Raw genomic sequence first — 22136 nt, forward strand, 5'->3', positions numbered from 1 at the left:
AACTGGGTTTCTTTGCAAGTTTGGTGAAGATTCACGGATACTTTTTACAAATATAACCGCCACATGATCTGCATAACAATTAAGGCTGGTAATTTAATATTTAAACCTAATTTACACTTATATTTACAAAAATAAAAAGGGGGGAAAAATTAAAACTATATATCAAAATATTCATCCGCATCGCTGTCAGCTGGGATCGTGCCCAAAAGGCTGGCTGCATTGCCACGCTGGATGGCAATGCATATTCTTTGGCCGAAGTATAGGCCAGCTTTTTGCTCACTGGTCTGGTATATTTATTTACTCAGTCTTTAATTTGTACCTAATCGTCTCATATTACCATACTGTCATGGCTACCAACTTAACCACTTTTCTATTAGTCAGTTAGTTAACACGTTTATGTTATATCATGCAGTTAAATCTCATTTGAGGAAAACTAAGGTTTTTAATGTTAGTCGTTGGCCTGGATTCAGGTCTGGTTAGGTTAGGTCAGTTATCAGAGCTGTTGAACGAGATAATCGCTACAAGTCTATCTTAAGTACGGGTACACTACAAACTTTTAGTCGGCCGATTTGATATGGCTTCGTAAATCAGTACGAAGATGTATGGAAGTACCTACACACGTTGCAACGATTAGTTAAATTATTTGTCTGATATCAAACCAACTAAAAGCTTTGATTGAATTCTTGATTTTCTAAAAAGATGGATTCACGATTTTCTACAAAATCATTTTTTCCACCACCGGGCCAAAAGTTGGCCGACTCGACTGTTTAGTCTGCAGTGTGAACGTAGACATAGTGTAAACAAAGTAATTATCGAACATGAAAACTTTATGTTCCTTTTGCTGTACTTATTACTTGTTGCAGTGGTTTTGATACATTTTATAAACAAAATAAACAAGAGGGTTTGTCTATACTCATATAAAAGGCTAAGAGTTTGTAGGTTTGCTTAAATGCTCTGATCTCAGAAAGTACTGGGGCGATTTGAAAAATTATTTCAGTGTCAGGCTATTTTTGAAAAAGCCTTTTTATCCAGGCTGTTTATGTGCGTATGTAATAATTCTCACTGTTGCATTGGCAGAAGCTAGAAGTTAAGACATAATGTACCTACGTAATAAGACAGTCATCTAGGTATATATTATTATGTACCACATAACATCAATTAAACATGTGATAAAATCTGACATGATATCCTAACATACATAACTAGCGGAAATATAAAGATCTGCTTTCCAACATAATTACTAGATTTAACCGTGACTTTGCTCATAATTATTTTGTAGCGGATAATCACGCTATAGACATATGTAACATACCGAATCTGTTATATCTTGGCAGTTAAAGACATGCCATTGTAAAAATTATATAAGAAACTGCGCCAGATACAACAGATGTTATATTTTCTTAAAAGTAGGCAACAGAACATTAGTTCGTAAAACGTTGACTTTTTAAGAATAACAACGAATTGACAACAACTCACCATTTTTAACGTGGGAATTAATTCATTAAAGAAAATTCCGAAGACTCTTCCGAAGATTCAGAAACTTTAGAAATACCTAACATACGTAAGCAAACCCAATATAAATGAATTTGAAAATATTTTTTTTATCTCACCATAGAAGTTCCAAAACCATCGTGACATTACTGGACCATAATGTAAACTGCCAGCAAAAATGGCTGCTCCAAAATTTTCAAATTTCGAACATCACATTTTTTTTATCTCACCATAGAGGTTCCAAGGAGCATCGTGACATTACTGGACTATAACGTAAGCTACCATTAACAATGGCTGAGCTAAGGTATTCAGCCTATTAAAACTAGGAAGAAGAGGCTTCCCTTATGCAAGCATCACCTAACTACTAATTAGTTTAGCTGCGGATATGATGTGAACGCAAATGGTTATGTTTACATGTATGTTTTAATTTACTGTCGCATGGTTAGAAGCCTTATACGCATAGTAATTATGAGGAATACTTAATCGAGGTAGGCTTTGTATTATTATGAGCCCGCATCCGATCGTGGCGTGAATCGTATGGATAATCGAGAACAACTTACGGGAACATGCACATTGAAGCGATTTGTTCTATTTATTTGTTGTTTCTCTATGTAACTTCTTCCCACACCTGGGGAAAATAGCCTTTGTTCTTTTCCAGGCTCTAGACTATCTATGTACCAAACATTTAATTCGGTCTAGTGGTTCTGACACGAAAGCGGCACACAGTTATTTCGCATTTTTGAGGAAGTAAGGATAGTTTTATGAATTCACGATAAACAGACACCTATAGGTAAAACTTACCGCTTTTTTTAAACTTACTAACATCATATTATTAGAATTAGCTGCTGCCTGAATACAAATGAACTATGACTAAATGACTGTTTTGAATCTACACAGAAACGATTTTATTTGTGTTTTTCCGAAAACTTGATTGACAGATTGACGTCAACTCATCAATTTAGTCATTCCAATCCTAACTTGCTTTAACTCATCATAAATGGGAAAATAGCTTACCTACTTATAATATTAGTGTGATATTAAGTACCAGCAATGTATCTATAGTTGACGCTTTAAGTTCAGGGTTTTGTGGCGAAGAGATTTCGTATTATTTTCTATTGTGAAATGAAATAGTGATACTTATAGGTAGGCATTTACGTTTGAATTATGTAGGTATTATTTGGTAGGTTGGTGCTTATTGCATTGTTCTTCCTCTCTTTCCACAGAACTTATAAACCCAGACAAACGCGAGAAGAAGTTATTTTTTGATAAACAAGTTGTTCAACCGCGAAACTGCTTTGAACTTTAGCTTCAATTCAGTCTCACGGATTGACAACATTCAAAAAAACATCATCAGTCTCATTCATAGTAAATCCTGTAACACTACGATCAATCGTAACACTATCGGTAGTCAGTTCCGCGATCTATTGCATAAATTGTGACCGCTGTGGTCAATTACTCTTACACAACGGTTAACAGTTATCTCACCGTAAACAGATTGGGAAGCAAGTACTGGTAAAACGTGCTCAAGTGCTGCAATATCCGACACGGGTTCTTACAAGTTTTACTTAGTTATTTTTACAAGAAAATGCGTAAGTTCGTTGCGCTTTTTTAATCATCAAATCACCTCTCCCGTTGTAGGTGCAGCTCAGGGAGAGCCGCAGTTACTCTTTCGAAGAATCCGGTAGCCCAGAGCACAGATTACCCAGAGGCAGGGTGGTAAGAACCTGAGCTCACCGAGTTCTTAACAGCGCGCTTGTGTCCTACAGAACGGTTTGTTTTTGCTTTGTATGTATTGTTAAGTGTGCAATAAAGAATAAGAATAGGTACGACATTTTATAGTCGAAGAGCAAAAAGATGCCTATTAATTTCGGTGTAATTTTCCTCTTCGTCATTTATTTCAGGCGAATACGCTCAGACAGAATAAGAAATCTTATCCTGCTTATTCTACATATTTATAATAATAGGTATCCAAATCCTAATACCTGTATACTATACTTGCCCATGACACACTCTTCGACTTTTCCTCCAATTTAGGTTACAAATTTTTTCTATAACACAGCCTACTTAGAAGTCCTCAAAATTAGGTAGACAATATTTTCCCTATAACATCTTAGAACCCATCAACTAAATACCTAATCAAGTCTTTACGTAGTGTTGCCATTTCAAAGGTCACGTAGTTCACAATGATATTCTTAACACCAAAACAAATCCGGTTGTCGCAAGCGCATGCATCCTCCTTTCTGTGCATCAATTACGAAAGATATTAAAAGACTTGACCGTTTCGTTATCAGGAACTAGCGACCTCTGTATTCTTCAAATTATGGTATGGTGAAACCAGTTGTTGTCTATGTCAAATGTTTGCAGGAAAATTACAGGTTTCCAATGAAAATTAGTAAGTAAGGAAGATTGAATTTTAATGTTTTTTGGAATTCTCTACACGTTGTATGTTCGAGGAAAGTTTTCGTTTCTGCAAAAGGAAAAACATTAAATGTTAAGTTAGTACGTACCTTTTTTGTTTTTAGATCTACATACCTATTACCTATGAGCGTTATTTTTTTTTTCATTTTTGGTCTTTGAATCATCATAAAGACACCAACCGATTAGAGGAAAAAATGTTAAAAATTAACTATGCTTTACAAACACGTCATAAAGATTAATATTATTTAAACTCAAAGTTCTCACAGATCCGTCCGCCATTTCGGTAGCCGTTACTTTTTGAAACTAGAGTAAACGTAACCATAATGTAAACAAAAGTCATAATATAATATTTTCCTCTTACAAAACGGACATGTTCATTGAACAGAGTTGACCTGCGCAATGTTTGGACACGCGTTATGAAATTTATGTATTTCGCCGGTGATTCCACGTACCTACTCAGATTTTGTTTTTATTTGTATGAGTATAAAATATATTTAGATTGCAGAATTCGTGACACATAAGACAATTATCTTTCAATTAATTAATATTAACCGGAACTACTGAAAGAACCACTGACCAAATTCCTTGTACGGACAGCAGTTCCCATGGAACGCGGATGAAACCGCGAAAAAAGGTAGTGTGAAATAGGTTATTACATATTTTACTTAATTCGGCAGTTAATTGTGTAGCCGTTCTTTCGCCAATTTTATTTTCTGAAAGCACGTAGGTAATTGAATCTTTGCTTAATAGTCATTTACTTATATTTCAAAATATTTATTTACAATCAGAGTGTTTTGATTAGCAGTTCGGAATAAATTGAGCAACCTAAGCCTTCATTAAGTAAGGTTAAGTAATTAAATGTCTAGACGAAATTATTGACAATACCTATAGTCGTATACCAGTGTTAATTTTGCACTCTTCATTTAAAACTGAATCCTATTACAAACGCGAAAGGTTTATATTTAGTTGACTTATGTACATAGGTTTGGTACCCCACAATTTATTGCTACAATAAAGTTAAGAACTAAACTAACAGTTTCATGATTACTAACACATATCTAATGATGATTATGATGGCCATTCATTAAGTACAGCATTTCGAATTGTATTTATGAAATAAGGAAACTTTTATAAATATAGATATCTTTTTTATTTGTCTGTTGAGTTAAATAGAACATTAGGTAGAGATGAATTTTTAAAATTATTATGTAAGAGAAAAATAAAACGGACACGGTAAATGACGTACGACGTAAGTACGACGTTATGATACGAGTGAAGGTTTTTATTTTAACCACATGCACAAAAAACGTGTTGATACAAGTTTGACTGCTGTGTTTCCGTGTACTTTTAACTGAAATTAAAACCATCTGCTATTCTGTTGAAGGAAAATAAATAATGTTTGCATTAAAATATTTACTTCTATTTTTTTCAGTTTTCTTTCTTTGTCGCCAACTGCTGCCATCTATCGGTGTCAGGCCAGACTTCATTATTACTTAGATTACTTACGCCTCATTAAGTAACATTGACCAAAGTAATTGTTAAGCTTAGTAAATCAAGTATGTGTCTCCATTTCGTTGTACCGTTAAACCAATGCGTAGGTGGCGCTTGAATCGCAATTAAAATGTCAAAGAATTTATAATTTTATTGATTTAATGTAGATTCTGAATGGCCACTTTATTAGCTCTAAAACACATTTTTTATCATATAGTCTCAAGCAGGTAATATGTCTATTAAATTAATTTTATTTATATCCATTCTCTTAATAGAGAGAACCTGATGTTGTCCTTGATCCAGTCTCTCAACTAAAATCTATTCTTACGTGTTTGGATTTTCTTTCCCGGACCTCTGAGTACCTCATAACTGCCATAGTTCTGGTCATAAACTCATACTTTTACCTTAAAAGTAATTCACACTCCCACTAAGCAAAAGGATTACCACTACAGCTAATTCAAATACCTAAGTATGTATATTTTGGTCAACCACAAGGAAACAAAAACTCAAATGAACTGACGAATTATATTTATTTTTACATTATCTCCTGATATCACATGTCAATGATATAGTAATGACAATTGCAAGCGTAGATACAGAATTAATTCTGAATAAAACAGATGAATATGAAACAAATGATATTAGACTTAAAATATTTGTAACGCCTTCCAGATGCAATGATTTAATTAATGAGAAGCCAAGTTGATGAATAGGTATTAATATTTGATTCGGATGTAGTAGAAAAGAGTACAATCCATGTAATATCCTCCTTTGCAAAGTTACCAGTTAGCATGGATATGCCATGTAGGTACCCATTGATATAGGAAAATATGTGTGTCATAGGAATGTAATTTAATAATGATATTGATGCAAAAATAATAACTTTATACATACTTTTAACCAAGCTTAGCTTTGGATGAACACCGTGACTGATGAAGCTGATGATGATGATGACCATGATATAAGAAGGCATACAATGATGAAATTTTGCGAATGATCATAATAACACTATTCATGTGTTTATATCATGATGAAAATATATGTTTGAACACTTCATCCGTTTCCAAGAAGAATTTATTTACACAATCTGAAGTTGCGTCAGCCGGTACGTGTTCTGTTAAATAATACTATGCTATTTATTTACAACCTTACTTTACCACTTAAATAACCAATACCTTACAACTAGTATCTGTGTTAACACTTTGAAACTAATCACTGTACAATATAACCGTAAAGGGCTGGCATGGTAGATGAATAAGTAATATGAAAACTATGAAATATTTAATTAATCATGAAATTGTTGTTAGTTACATTTGATGATAAAAATGAATGTGATATTTAATGAACCAACCCTAAAATATTTTTCGAATTACCACAGGCCTTCGACATTGTTAACGACCCACATAAACATAGACAGACGTACATACAAAATCACAAACAACTTAAAATTACAGGGTAACCCAATATGACCACGAATCACGGGAAAAGTTCTTTATAAGTAAACTTTGACGTTATTTTGTTCGCCATTTCTGTGAAGAGGTCCGCAAGGGACTTCTCTAGGACCGGGCTGATTTCTTGAAGGAAGACTTGTGAGTTCTCGTTGATGACCCTGTTGGTGGCGGGCCCGAGGACTGGGTCGCCATCGAACAAGTTAGTCAGGTAGATGGAGGACTGGCCAACACGGAGCTTCACTTTGAAGGGATCGAACTGAAGGTATTCGTCTTCTCCGATCTTTTCTTTGTGTCCCCTCATTGTGACGTTGCAAGCGTAGTCCCCTGAAATGAGAGTTTATGATTAATTTGTATAACAATCAATGTCTTAATGCACTTTTCTCGCTATTGAGTCATACGTCTCTAGCAAGATATTTTGAAGCATGAGGACTTTGGAGTAACTTAGGAGGTTAAAAAAACTTGGGCTCTAACAAAAATCATAGTATCTAATATCTTCACTGATTACATTACACAAGCAAGTTAAAATATTTCTTCCAGCGATCTCCACGCCAACTAATAATTACGTCGTATATTATACCCGTGTGAGTAATTTGAGTGGTATCTAGTCCGCACATAATGTAGGAAGTGGCAGTTAGATAAGTGTGAAGTCTTGTTTCGCCTACGCAATAGTTCCTGATGTTCTATCTCCTCTTCCTGAAGGTAACATGATAGCTATAAGATGATATATCAGGGAATATGGTAAGTAAATCAATAGTAGTAGTCTAGTTCCGTATACTGCACTTGGTGAAAGACGCAAAACGGAAGTATATCTCCCAACGACTGTAGATTGCGTGGTTGATAACAATACCAATCATCTATGCGAAGTGTCCTAAAATTGAAGATTTCTATCAGAGGTTTCAAAGAGAATTGACTTTAAAATGCAAATAACAAAAATCTGCAATACAAAAAAAAATATTAATGAATGAGATGATAAAAGGTAGATGTAAAACCTTGACGTAAAAATGACATAAAAGAAGCAAGATTGACAAAAGTAGATAATAAAGAAACAGCTACTGAAACTAGCTACCTTAAAATTGTCAATCAGGTCCACAACATCGAATTCTTGATAAGCAATGATAAAGATTACATAAAGTGGCATGGTAACCCAGTAAGCACGCACGTGCAGAATGTAACGTTTACACCTATGCTAAGCATTGCATGGCGCATTAGTAAGCGGAGGTGTACGGTACAAGTGAAGAACGAATTGTATTGCAAAGGTCCATTTAAAGAAGTCCCGCGGAAAATTGTGGAACTATATATTTTTGTACGTATTTACTGAGCTATCGCATAGACACTAGCGCTGCGTCTGCGGGACTTCTTTCGTGATATGGACTTCACTTGACGTCTATTTTTAAGGTAAACTTCGACTGCCTCAAAGCCAAGGAACTTTTTGAAATGAACCAAATTATAAACATATCATTGGCGTTGCAGAGGGAAATAAAGATTGAAGAGAAGTTGGATGGATGGTATTGACATGAATATGACGTACAATGAGTCACAGAGTGGAACGGAAAACATAATGCGCCGACAAACTTTGTACGAGGAAAAGATGTTAATTCAAGAGGGCAGCAGAGTTGGCAAATATAATAGTACATATATCTATTATTGAAATAAGTGTGTAAATAATTTTAATTTTATTACTAGCGGGAAAAACTAAGGCCAAGGAAAAACTGACGGTTAACAAGGATATTACTTAAATAAATATTTTTGTATTGTCTGAGCCAACTCATTTACATTACGTAGTAATTATTTAATGAATAACTATGGTTACAACAATATTTACTGAACTAACATAACATTTTCTTGCAAATGTACTTGACATTAAAGATCAAGGCTTATAGGTGCTAAACTTTTGAATAATTACAACATTAATGGAACTTAAGCCTTGTATAAAGTAACACATATAAAATTTACACTGGACTTTAAACTCATTTCAAAGAAACTGTCGTTCAACAAAAAAACACCAACGTGCTTTACATACATAAGTAATAAGTTAATTAATAAGTTAATTTATAAGTTAGTTAATAAGTTACGCATAAGTGTTACTATGCAGCAATCTCGCCTTGTCAAGATAGTCATCTATTACCTGAATAACCGTCGCTATCAGCTTAACCTTGTCCATCTATTGATTCGTGTGGATGTTACTTTAAAAGACATTAAATCCAGCTCAATCCTATAAAAAACTTGGCTCAAGCAATTTCGTTCTTCAAAATTTATTCTGACGTCAATTGTTTTCTTCTTTTTCTTTATGAGTCTACAATCTACTGTCCTGTAGCAATTTCTCGGGTCTCCCGTCCCTTGCACCTGGTGACCGCAATGCGTGCAAACGGTGCCGCAGACAGGTGCAACCCAGCGAACGTCATACGTCATCCGATGCAACACAGTTCAACAAACTCTGCCATTACACTATTTACTAATGCACTTATGAAATCTCAATTCCTTGTACTAGAATGTTTGTGATGAAAGATCAATTGTAATATGAGAACTGTTTGAGTTCTTAAATTACTATTTAATCTAGGTTCATATTTTTTTATCTTATTTGTTTTTATATTGGATTTTATCTCCGTATCCTAAAACTCATATTTCTTATCTATAGATACACCTACAGACATTATTTTTGTGATTAGGTTCATTTAAACTAGCTAGGACACTCTCCAGTAGTAGACAGTATGACCTTCGCTCAAACCTTTCCTCTGCGTCTCAGCCATCACTAAGGCCAAATGGCAGTCTAAATCGCACAAAGCGATGAAAAAAAAAGCATATTGTCAAACCTAATTAATGGAGTTCCAGATACATTCTTGAAGTTCCTGAATAATATAGAGTCACACGTGCGTGACCGCTAGCGTCCATTTGGCAGAGCAATTAACACGCAAACGAGGCATGACCACGTTCAGTTAGCCAAACATATGACGATCAGAGGCAACTTGGAATACCTTCACTCCTTATTCAACTTGTTTAGAATGACTGATGCCAATAAATACGAAAAATTACAATTACTCAGAGAGAGATATCTGTTAATGAGACGCTCAAGATTTCCACAGGTCTAATTTAATAACTAGGAACATAAATCCTTATTTACCATTATGCATACTAGTAAAACTGTATGAAAATCCGTTCAGTATTGTTTGTAGTTCTTGTTAAACAAATAGACAGACACGGAATACTTCGTTTTACATCATTATGTTGATTTGGTCATAGATACATTATTTTGAAGAATGATCTTGACATAGAAATGGTATTACATAATGTGGTTCGCAATCGATTCATGCGATCAGCCTGTTAAATAACTTTCTTTCATGATCGAGTTTATTTCTGGTTACGCCAATGCAACAATGTGGTAAACTTGTATTGCTGTTTTGATGACATCAAGTTTATCTATAAAAAGATTTTCATTTACGGCCGGTTCACACATGTCTCCGTTTTACTGTTCCGTTTTATCGTGTACGTTTTTTTTCGTCGATGGCGTATGTAGTTGTATGAGTGACTTCACACATGGCACAGTATTCTGTATACAGTAAAAACGCCATCGACGAAAAAAAAACGTACACGATAAAACGGAACAGTAAAACGGAGACATGTGTGAACCGGCCGTTAGGTGTAAAAGGGGCCACTAGATTTGTTAAAAGTTTTTATGAAACTTAAAATCGCTGAGGTTCACTTTTCTACAGGAGTAAAGAGAGAGGAAATAAAACTCACCCAGCTTTAATTAAATGTCAGTAACCAACAAAATTGATATCACCTTACTCTACAAAAGGACCCACTCCTAAAGACCACATTTGTCGTCAACTATACGTTTGGTAGTACATTATCGAATATATCTTGAACAGGTAAAGTAAACCTATCAAACTCAACCACAACCTATGTCCATGCAGTGTAAATAATTATCTACCTACGTCGATATACGACATACCTATACCTATCTGGAGTGCACTACGCTAGAAAAAGATAAATAGGTAGGTGCTAAAAATATACTACTTACTGAAGGTGCCAGTGATGTTTCCTCTGCCTTGCAGACGCAGCAGCAGCACCTGGATGTCCATCTTGTACTTGCCAGCGAAGTCCAGCTTCGGCAGCAGCAGCTTGAAGTCAAACCTGTTCTTGTCCAGATCTGACCTGGAATTTTACAAATAGATTTGGTCACTATTAAGTAAGATATATTAAAGATAGATGATATTATTGGGCATTGCCTAACTGTAGAATATTTAACGGTTTATTTGTGGTTTTACCCGCCTCTCGCAGAAACGTCTCTGGCCACGTGAATAAAAAGTAGCCGAACTCGTAAAAATGTTTCAAATTGGACCAGTAGTCCCTGAGATTAGCAAGTTCAAGCAAACAGGCAAACTTTTCATATATTTCGGTTTATAGTATTTAGTATAGATATAAAAAAAATATATGTAAACGGGCCTCGTTTACTTAGAATAGGCTTAACCCCACACAAGTTCAGCGATATAAAAAAAACTTTTGGCATAGGATTCTGACCTTACATTGTCTTAACTTCAAGGTTAGTAGTCAAATGTGTGACGTATATGTTAGAATTTATAAATATGGGTATATATCCACCAGTTTCCAAAATATCGGTCATTGGCAACGTGATATTTACGCGAAACCACAAAATAGATACCTACCCAGTAAATTCATAAGTTATTCAAAACTCGTAGAAGGTTACTCTATCTGGGACAAAGGTTGCTCAGATCTAAAATTTTATAATCCTTTTTAGCCCTTGGAACTAACCATAGACACACACCGCAAAGATTAGGAAAATCTTATATGGAGACGACTTTTTCAATCTGTACATATTATAAAGCTTGTTTGTTTGCTTAAAATCTCAGGAACTACTGACTCAATTTGAAAAATTCTATAAGTATAAGACAGCCCTCAATATCGAGGAAGGCTATCAGTTACTTTTTATCGGGACTCACGGATTAGTTACAATGGGGCATGAGTGAAAAAAAATATTCGCGAAAAAGCTTAGCCTATCAAGAACTGGATTTTATTGTAACCTTTTTCAAACACAGGTACGTCTGTCACAGACTACGAGGATTCTAACTCTAATTTCGTAAGAGGACTTAATCGCTAAGCTTTCTCCTCCTGCACCGACCTTCGATAATGAAGAATAATTCACTTTAATAGGTTTACGATCGGAAATGTGAACAGATCCTTTGCCGACCGAAGTCAGGAAGCGTTTATATAAGGTGCTGAAACCTACAATAATTTCCTGTAATATATGTGTAATACATACACATTTCATAAGGGAAAATACTTGCTGCTTGTTTACGAAGGATAATCATTTACACGCGGAAGCTAACTGTACTCATTATTTCTGTGTACACATTGTCTTCTTTATCAATACTTCTATATCTATCCTAAAATAATGAAAGGATTTTTTGTTGGTCTATTTGTACCCTGAAGGCTCAGAAACTACTGAACAGCTACACTATCCCCGAGTAACATAAATTATTTTTTATCCGGGTACGAGGTCGAGATTCCCACGACATGCATGTGAAACCACAGGAAACAACTAGTAAGTTATAAATTATAAGAATCCCTGCGACAAAAAATTAAGTAAGTAAGGCAAGGCTAACAAAAATATCACACAGACATACCTAAAATGTTGAAAGGCTTCTGTATCAAATTGCCTAACAATTATGGATTTCAAATATGCAAAAATCATAAAACATGATATTTTAATTTCGTAAGTCATCGCCGTCATTGAAGGAAGACCACATTGAGATAGATCAGATATATGTACATATACTATATGGCGTTTTTGATGAGTTTTAGTTTTACTAGAATATTTTTTTTATTGTAAATATGTAAATATCTCTCCTTTATGTTCTAAAAAAAATATACCTCTCTTCAAAATAAAGTCTACTCACTTAAGTTCTTCAATGATGAAGTTGCTGGGCCCACGGACCTTGACATCGTTCACAACTGCAGTCAGCTTGGCACCCTGAGGGCCGCGAGCTAGAGCAATCTGCCCCAAGCTTAGAGGTTCGATTCCTGGTACATTCAGTTCTGGGATACCCTGGAAATTAACGTCAATTTTATCAGCTTCACTTCTTAATAGGCACGGTAATAGGTACCTACATTTTATGACACACCAGTGACTTCCAAAAAGCTTTGAAGTAGGCCCTATTCGTACCTATCTGCGAGACTGCTCAGCTATATTTTATAGTCGGTTTAGAAAAAAACTACATATATCAAAACATGAAGAACGCAGAGCTTGTCTATGGTCACCCAAAGCTGTATCCAATATGCTATAAGGTGGCTGGTTGGATGAATCACAATTTAATTCATCATACTGAAGACAATTCTAACTATAGCAAAAAGACCATGACAGACCACCTAATCTGCATGAGCAGTTCCAGCATACAAAGTACACATTACCCTGGCTTAATGCATATAAGGCTATTTTTATTCAGTGCGTACACAAACAGTTCTGCTATGAATAGTAAATAACATGTAATTGATCAGCACATTCTATTAATTACACGTCCACAACAATTTGCTTGATGAATTTTGCAGCGTGAGTTACGAAATTCGGAGACCTTGTAAAAATGCAATCGAAGTTGATACTGATGGAGCTGAGAACTTTGATTCTTATTCTTACTAATAGTAAACACTAGTTTATGTGGTAACACGATAAATTATTCACTCAATATGTGATGTGATAATAAACAAAGGAGAGGACAATAATAAGTGCCAATTTTGCAAAAAATACACTTGAAGCTACCTTAGTAACGTGGAGTAAAGACAAATAATATTGCCCAATTTTAAATACTTAGAAAATCAAAATAACTGGACACAGCTTCAAATATTTTTTATAACAACATCCACGGCTAACTCTACAGCACATATAACAGCCCTTGATTCAGCATTTAAATTGATGATTCACAAAATCCACTGGTATGACAAACAAGGTGCTTAGTTTACATTTTGTGTCCACCATCCACTTGACACACTTGTTTGTTTGTTTAGAAACTACTGACAATGACATACTTTCAGATTCAATACTAAGCTAATATTATTTCCATTAAATTCTTCTGAATGTGGTTAACAAGGTCACTTCAAGTTAGATCCTTAATTTTGAAAGCTTCTATATTTTTAGTTAAAAAACTAAAGGTCTCTAAGAATCGCTGTGAATGAAATAAAAACAATATATGTATATATATGGGTACAGTAGACTGCAACAGTGAAACGTTTGTATAGCATTGCAAAGGAAATAAATCAAACAAAATAATTGACAATGCAATCAATCGAAATCCTAGATAAGAAGAAGAGTCTTAGAAGTTCGGATGGGAAAATGTGCATATTTTACACATTGGCTTATGGGAAAGGTTTGCACAGTGTGACATTAGAATAATAAGAATAAGAATAATTTATTGTTTAAAAATAATATGTTATTAGAAACTTAAACAAGACTTGCTCCCGAACACTGCAGTCTAAGCAGTCGACTGACAGTTTTTTCTGTTTTAGTATGTTATTTAAAAAAAAAGGATAATCCAATCAAAGTTTATCGTCCTCATAATACTGGCCAAATACGTGATTGTTGTAGTTTGCGCACTTTCATTCAACTCCATGATCTCCGTACGGATTTAAGGGCCTAAACAAACTACGGGTGGACTAAAATTTTGCAATGTGTGCACTTGATATTAGAGACCAATTAATTAAGGTTATTTAAGCTACTGAAATCAATCCCCCAAAGAGTAAATTATCAAATTCCCAATACGTTTGTGTGATATGTTTCCCAAGAGACCGGTCTAGCCGTTCACCCTAATTCAATGCCCAAGGATATGTGCGTACTACTTGATTTTGCGAAACTCCGCAGCACTTGATGCTGTGTGTTGTCCCTTCGCTGTTGCAACATGTTTACTTTCATAAAATCAAGCGGTTTTGTGTACTGCACAGGTTTTAGGAGTTAGTTTTTTAAATCAGCTCATTTTGGTAAGTCTTCTTCATATATGTAAAAATGCTGAACTTGCTTTTCGTTTGTCTCACTTACATTCAAGAATGGCTTAACCGATTTGGCTTATGTTGGTTTTAAAATATCTAAAGAATGTTTAAACAGGGCCTTACGAAGTTTTCCGGGTCAGTACGTGATATTTTATGGTTCAAAATTATACCCTGAATAAAATGAAGCAGAGACACAAAATAAATAACACACATTAGAACAACATTCCAGTCAGCTGGAAATCGTTACTATAGCACATAATACGTGTTTGTTCGCCTTTTTGAATCGAATGCAAAGCACACTAACCTATTTACTCCAACAAAGCGGAACATGGAATTCCACCTTATAATGCCCGTTGAAGATAAAAGAAGAATGGTGGAGCATTTATTAAACACCTGACACTTTATCTGTTTTAGTGAAAACCAAACGAGCCCTACGTGCTTCTAGCTTCCGATTTGATAGCAACAATGGCCGAAGTTTGTGACAAATAAGTCAATTTAAAGTTATCAGTTTCACAGCGAAGGTATATAAGCTTGTTAGTAAGAAGTCAGCATTTCATTTAACCAATATGGGTTTGTGTCGAACAATAGTGTTGGTGACCTTTATAGGACTACTACAAGTAAGTCTCAAAGTTTGAATAAACTATTATAGTACTATTTTAGCACTAGTGATTGTATACCAGAGAACTTCTCATTGCCATTTTACCGTGAAAATGAATAACATAAAAACTCAAATTTTAATTCGGATTGGGAATAGGATTTTGGTAACAATAACTTTGCTCATTCCATAAAAAAATGAAAAGCTATGAATGAGTATATAACTCTTAAATATGCATACATACCTATAATATGAACAATATATCCTACTACTATTATTTGTAATATTTGTTTCTCATAATTTTGAATTAAAGTTTTTACTTGGACATAAAAACTCAATATTTTGGATTTGTTATTGTAAGGTTGACGTTACTTAGGCAATTACATTATATTTTAACGACAATTTATTTGATTGTTACAGTGCGCTTTATATGAAGCTCAAAGATGCAACTGCAACATACCGACTACTGTGCAATTTAGAATACCGAATTTGGACAATTATCAAAATTATCCTTTTTATTTCCCGTTACCGTACCCATATGCTAATAATGGAAATAAACGAGCCTGTAACACTCCAGGGTGTAATACAAATAATAGAGTTCAACCAAGCGAAGTTAAGATTTCGGTTCCAACTGCCACAAAATCTGGATATACCCACATAACACTCGATACCAAAAATCCCAATAGATATGGTTCTCAATGCAATAAACCGGTCAATCCAACAAACACTAATATAGATGTTTATGTACAACTCGGTAAGACAAATAAGAACAATAAAAATGAACCTGAAGCTGAAAGCGAAGCATCTGCAACTAAGAGTAAAAATGGTAAAGAAATGAAGTCCATAGTCATAGCAAAATATTCACAGAGCAAGCTCAAAGTTAACGTTCACGTTAGAGAACCTTATTATAATGAAAATAATGACGGAAATAAACCAGAAGTGACTGGTGTCGGTTATGCCACAGATGAGGACGGTGAAGCAAGAGCTGTGGCCGATGCTGAAGTTGAAGATACCAACTATCCAGCTAAAGAAGACTATGCTGCAAATGAAGAAGACGGTGCCAACGACCAAGCTAAAGAAGGCGGTGCCAACGACCAAGCTGAAGAAGGCGGTGCCAACGACCAAGCTGAAGAAGGCGGTGCCAACGACCAAGCTGAAGAAGGCGGTGCCAACGACCAAGCTGAAGAAGGCGGTGCCAACGACCAAGCTGAAGAAGGCGGTGCCAACGACCAAGCTGAAGAAGGCGGTGCCAACGACCAAGCTGAAGAAGGCGGTGCCAACGACCAAGCTGAAGAAGGCGGTGCCAACGACCAAGCTGAAGAAGGCGGTGCCAACGACCAAGCTGAAGAAGGCGGTGCCAACGACCAAGCTGAAGAAGGCGGTGCCAACGACCAAGCTGAAGAAGGCGGTGCCAACGACCAAGCTGAAGAAGGCGGTGCCAACGACCAAGCTGAAGAAGGCGATGCCAACGACCAAGCTGAAGAAGGCGGTGCCAACGACCAAGCTGAAGAAGGCGGTGCCAACGACCAAGCTGAAGAAGGCGGTGCCAACGACCAAGCTGAAGAAGGCGGTGCCAACGACCAAGCTGAAGAAGGCGGTGCCAACGACCAAGCTGAAGAAGGCGGTGCCAACGACCAAGCTGAAGAAGGCGGTGCCAACGACCAAGCTGAAGAAGGCGGTGCCAACGACCAAGCTGAAGAAGGCGGTGCCAACGACCAAGCTGAAGAAGGCGGTGCCAACGACCAAGCTGAAGAAGGCGGTGCCAACGACCAAGCTGAAGAAGGCGGTGCCAACGACCAAGCTGAAGAAGGCGGTGCCAACGACCAAGCTGAAGAAGGCGGTGCCAACGACCAAGCTGAAGAAGGCGGTGCCAACGACCAAGCTGAAGAAGGCGGTGCCAACGACCAAGCTGAAGAAGGCGGTGCCAACGACCAAGCTGAAGAAGGCGGTGCCAACGACCAAGCTGAAGAAGGCGGTGCCAACGACCAAGCTAAAGAAGGCGGTGCCAGAAATGGTAACCGCGGCCAAGCTAACCGGCCAAATGATGATTGATAACCCTGCGAAAAAACCTGGAGATGAGTAAGATATAACACATTCCCTGCCTGTGATCATAACTTATTGTATGTGTAGAATATTAAGGATATGAAAAATATAATGTAACCTATTAAACATGAAGTTGTTAAACCATAAAATTGTTCACATTTGAAAGAACCTAACTAGGCTAGTATTATAAGCACAAAGCATAACCTTTTCTGGACAATAAATTAAGATTTTTATAATTCCAGCATTTTTCCCGTGGAATTGCGTGTTCCCGAAGTTTATTCATTTGGTCTATTGGGTATGAACCTATACCCTATTCACGGAGCCATGAGCCAAAAGCCATAAAAAGGGTTCTTTATAAGTCACGATTGAAGTAGTGAACATCTATACTAATATTATAAAGCTGAAGAGTTTGTTTGTTTGTTTGTTTGAACGCGCTAATCTCAGGAACTACTGGTCCGATTTGAAAATTTCTTACAGTGTTAGATAGCCTATTTATCGAGGAAGGCTATGGGCTACTTTTAGAAGTACGGGAAGTAGTTCCCACGGGATGCGGGTGAAACCGCTGGCAGAAGCTAGTATTTTATAAAATAACTACGGAAGTAATACACTGACAACATTATAATGGTATTTTAGAACTATGTCTGTAGAACTTATGTAATCCTTTCAGAGTTATTTGAAGTCAAATACAATAAATGCCGTAAATTATTTTCTTATTTTTAATTAAATATGTATTAAATCGTTTACATGTAAAAGAACATAAAAGACTTGACTGTCAACAAACATAGAACCCTACTAAATTGTAGACCACAGATACTGCGAACATTTTACATAAAAATGTGACGTTTTGTCATCGGTCGGGGGGTTATACCCGCCATCTTGATAAAGCGTCATTCTTTGTTTACATTCTGGCTGTTTTATCAAATCGAATAGCATAATTTTGGCTTCGATATTAATGGGAGAAAACTTGGCATGTACACCTATACAGACCTATAGTGTGCAAATTATATATGGAAACGCACATTTTCAAATAAGGAGGAGCGTTACATGATTCGATTAATAGAAGGAAAAACGGCAAAGACCGGCCGTGGTTTACCGATTGCACCTATCCCGAAATAATCAACTCGGAAACAATCTTATCAGCGCGAAGTAGCCCAAAGTTTTTAAATACCTATTCAAGGATTGGGATTGGAATGAAAAAAAATCACAGTAACTTAATGTCGACGTGATTGATATACCTACATGTTGGTTATAAACAGCTTTATAGTGTTTAGGTACTGTTACTGAGATAAAGCGCGGACGGACGGACGGACAGGCGAAACTTTAACGTTTCAGGCCAGTCATAACAATCATTTGTATATCATGAGCAGCCAGAATCCAAAAGTCTAGGCTGTCATCAAGGGATATCATGTTACTTGGTAACTGGGTCGTGGAGATCAGATCGCAGTCACTACATGTAAAATATAGGTACAGTCGGCTAGTCTAGCATCCGATCATGACATTAATGTGTTTAGGAAAAGTCTAGGAAAATTATGGTGTAGTAGGAACCAGTCAAATCGTATCTAATATTTAAGATTAAACCGTTGTATATCGTTGAATCCGCGAGACACAATCGATATTCGATTATTTTTTAATAAGCAAAAAACAAGCAGTTAAGGGTGCGGAGTACACTTACCTCAATCATCTTTGGCCTCAACAAATCCACGGAATTCATGATGCACTTGTCAACTTGGGGGTCGTTCCGCTGACATACTTTTATATATGACGCTGTAATAAAACAAACATGTTGATCAATATCTTCAAAAACATATTGTGTATTTACGCATTGACAATATGTAGCCTTCTTGTTACTCTACTTTAGACGTTTATGCAAGTAAAATAAGTTCCCAGTTTTAAGGGTTTATTCTCATAGGTCTCAGCTTTGCTGCTTGCCGCGATTTTACCCAAATCCGTAGGGATCTACTTCCCATGCCAGGAAAATATAGCCTTGGTCACTCACAAGTCATGTGGCTGGATAGAATAATTTTCTAAATTGGCTTTTTTTTTAAAGACGTGTGATCACATTTTCTTACCTACTTTGTATAAAAATATTTTATTGCATTTTTTTTTGTTAATTGATGATTTCAAGTAGAAGTTAAAGTCTAGATATCCCGCTTTCGTGAATTGAGAACAGGTATAGGCTCAGTTATGTCATCGAGTTACATCGCTCGTCATAGACTCTGCGCCGCTCGGAAAAAGGCGCACGCACATTCGAGTACTGCACTAGGTTACTTTTAAACACCCACCTTCGAAAAACATGGAACCTAATTACTATGATGTGGAGTTTCTGATCTTATTTTATATTCGTTAATATTATATAAATATCGGACCTAACGATAAACTTAAGAACCTTTATATCATTACAACCAACGTCCCCAAGATACAGGCAGCGCCTAGTTTGGGGACCACAGAACCTATATAAATGTCTCCCATAGAGTATTAAAGCAAACATTTGTACAAATTTACCCTAAATTGAGATTTATTAATGTAACTGTGGATCAATAAACTTACATTTATTTAGTATGCATCACGGCAATGAGTTATTATGTGATGTCTATGTGCTCTATATCTGTTTGACTATGTACTGTGACCAGGTCACGCTGTTCCCGTTGGAATTATAAAAAGTCATGTTATATTTATTTACTTTTTTCGTCGTTCCTCCCTGTTTCTGTTATATTGTGGATCCTGTATGGCGTTGTCTAGGTTACCGAGTTGAGGAGACCAGAGGACATTAGGTAAGACTGGAAGCTACCAACATTATTAAGACAAGACTAAGCAGATGATGAATATCTATGTATATATTAAATGATATGAACTATAATCATTATGCAAACAAAATTGTTGGTAGATAATAATGTGCTAATCACGGATGAAGCTTATCATCAAAAACATTAAGAAAATGCGATTTCGAGAAAATGATTTTCTACTTTCATAGATGACAATAATGACCCTAGCCATAAGAAATATCCACATAATATTTACTTTCTTGAAGTCACCAATAAAAAGCCATCTGTACTAACTTTATATAGATGAAATTTGTTTACATTTTTGAATATGCTTATCTCAGGCTGTATTAAACTGATAACTTTTACTCGGATGCGTGGAGTAGTTCTTACAAGACCCGGGTAAAGCCCCTGGCAGCTTAATTCTTCTATCCCTGAGCCATGTTAGCAATTTTGGGAAGAAAACAATTGAACATCACATATCAGTAGTTGTAGTTAGCAAAAATCTATTAACCCAAAGTAGGAAGAAACCTCGTTACCGACTCACGCAGAAACATAATTAAAAACAGGATAAATAAGAACTTTTATAGGAATACAAGTAAATCTGAGCAATGGTAACGTGTAGTTTTACTCAAGCAGCATCTATGTCAGTATAGCCGTCGTTTATCGCAACTGTGTTCTGCAATAATGTCCCAACTCGACCAACCACGATCTACGTTAAGTACACGCACTTTTTATACTACGATAAAATTACTTTTGCGTCAACATTTATTGAAAATGACCACTCTGCAGTATTGCAGAATCAGTACGTTGAAAATGGTTTATTTAAGATGGAATTCGTTTTGCAAGCATGCAGGTTGGATAACTTATAACGTGTCTGTGCCAATAATACTAGGTGTATCTGGGTTAATGAGGTATTAAATTCAATTCAAAATTGAACAGGTCTCGAAATTACAGTGTACTGTTAACTGTGGGTTAAATAATCACAATAAATTCAAAAGTATTCTTATTCCATTTCGTGTAATACTAAAATGAGTTTGGAACTCCTAATGACCGTTATTTAAAAGTAAACATAGACAAACGCTATCCAAAAAGGCCATCAACAAAAGTGAAAAAGGCGCCAATTTCAAAAATCGAACTTACGAATATCAGCGGCGACAAAATGCAGCACAAACAGGAGCACCGCAGTAGGCAACATTTCGATATTTCGCTTGCACAATGTACGTAGGAATGTTTCGCAAATCGCACTGGTGTGGAAACGGTGGAAGAGCCGTGGTATCGGCCAGCCGGGTCGCGGTGTCGGCCGGCACTGGCGAGCCTCGCTGCTCCACCACCACTCGGCTACTAAGGACGTGTGAATGCATCAGCCCTATTCTGTACTATTTGTTTGTCCTTTGACCATCTGAAATTAACAATTCATAAAGGTTCCTTGTTAAAATATTTTTTGAGGGTTGTTTCTGAAACCTTTGTATTTTGATGTTTTTCTTAGAGTCAGGAAGGGAAATGAAATATTTTATAATCTTAGTACCCTGTTAATTTGTAATTGATTTGACTTCAGAAAAAAGATATCCTTTTTAGGAGTTTACGTAAATGAAAAGTTCAAAGGCGATATCGATTTGACTATGATAAGCCAAAGTAGTGGCTATTCTTCTTCCTATTTTGGTGACAAGCAATAAATAATTGTATTTACTAATTTGATTGCTAATAGGTGCTACGAGAGGGCCATATGAAAAGAAACTACCCAAGATTCCAATTTTCCCGAATGTTCAGGTTAATGACCTCTTAACTGTCCAGAATGGAAATTGCGGAAATATCGTTCTTTTTGAAAGTTGACAGGATTGCTGAGGAGCTTAGATACACTGGTACTCAGCTGCGTCTGGTAAGACTGGGAAACGA

At 36.1% G+C, this 22136-nt stretch overlaps 2 protein-coding genes across 2 annotated transcripts; one reads left to right on the forward strand and one right to left on the reverse strand.

The window, feature by feature from the left end:
* Positions 1-5911: 5911 nt before the first annotated feature.
* LOC110384669 (protein takeout) lies at positions 5912-21582 on the reverse strand. The gene is made up of 5 exons (XM_021346080.3): positions 21384-21582; positions 19154-19245; positions 12767-12915; positions 10870-11003; positions 5912-7175 (listed from the first exon to the last, which is right to left on the reverse strand). The coding sequence occupies exons 1-5, from the start codon at positions 21436-21438 to the stop codon at positions 6877-6879; spliced, it is 729 nt and encodes a 242-aa protein (XP_021201755.3). The 5' UTR covers positions 21439-21582; the 3' UTR covers positions 5912-6876.
* Positions 15336-17490, forward strand: LOC126055069 (uncharacterized protein DDB_G0290685). Its single transcript, XM_049842675.2, has 2 exons — positions 15336-15460; positions 15859-17490. The coding sequence occupies exons 1-2, from the start codon at positions 15410-15412 to the stop codon at positions 17488-17490; spliced, it is 1683 nt and encodes a 560-aa protein (XP_049698632.2). The 5' UTR covers positions 15336-15409.
* Positions 21583-22136: the final 554 nt, after the last annotated feature.

Source organism: Helicoverpa armigera, chromosome 5 (assembly GCF_030705265.1).
Source record: "Helicoverpa armigera isolate CAAS_96S chromosome 5, ASM3070526v1, whole genome shotgun sequence".
Taxonomy (NCBI): domain Eukaryota; kingdom Metazoa; phylum Arthropoda; class Insecta; order Lepidoptera; family Noctuidae; genus Helicoverpa; species Helicoverpa armigera.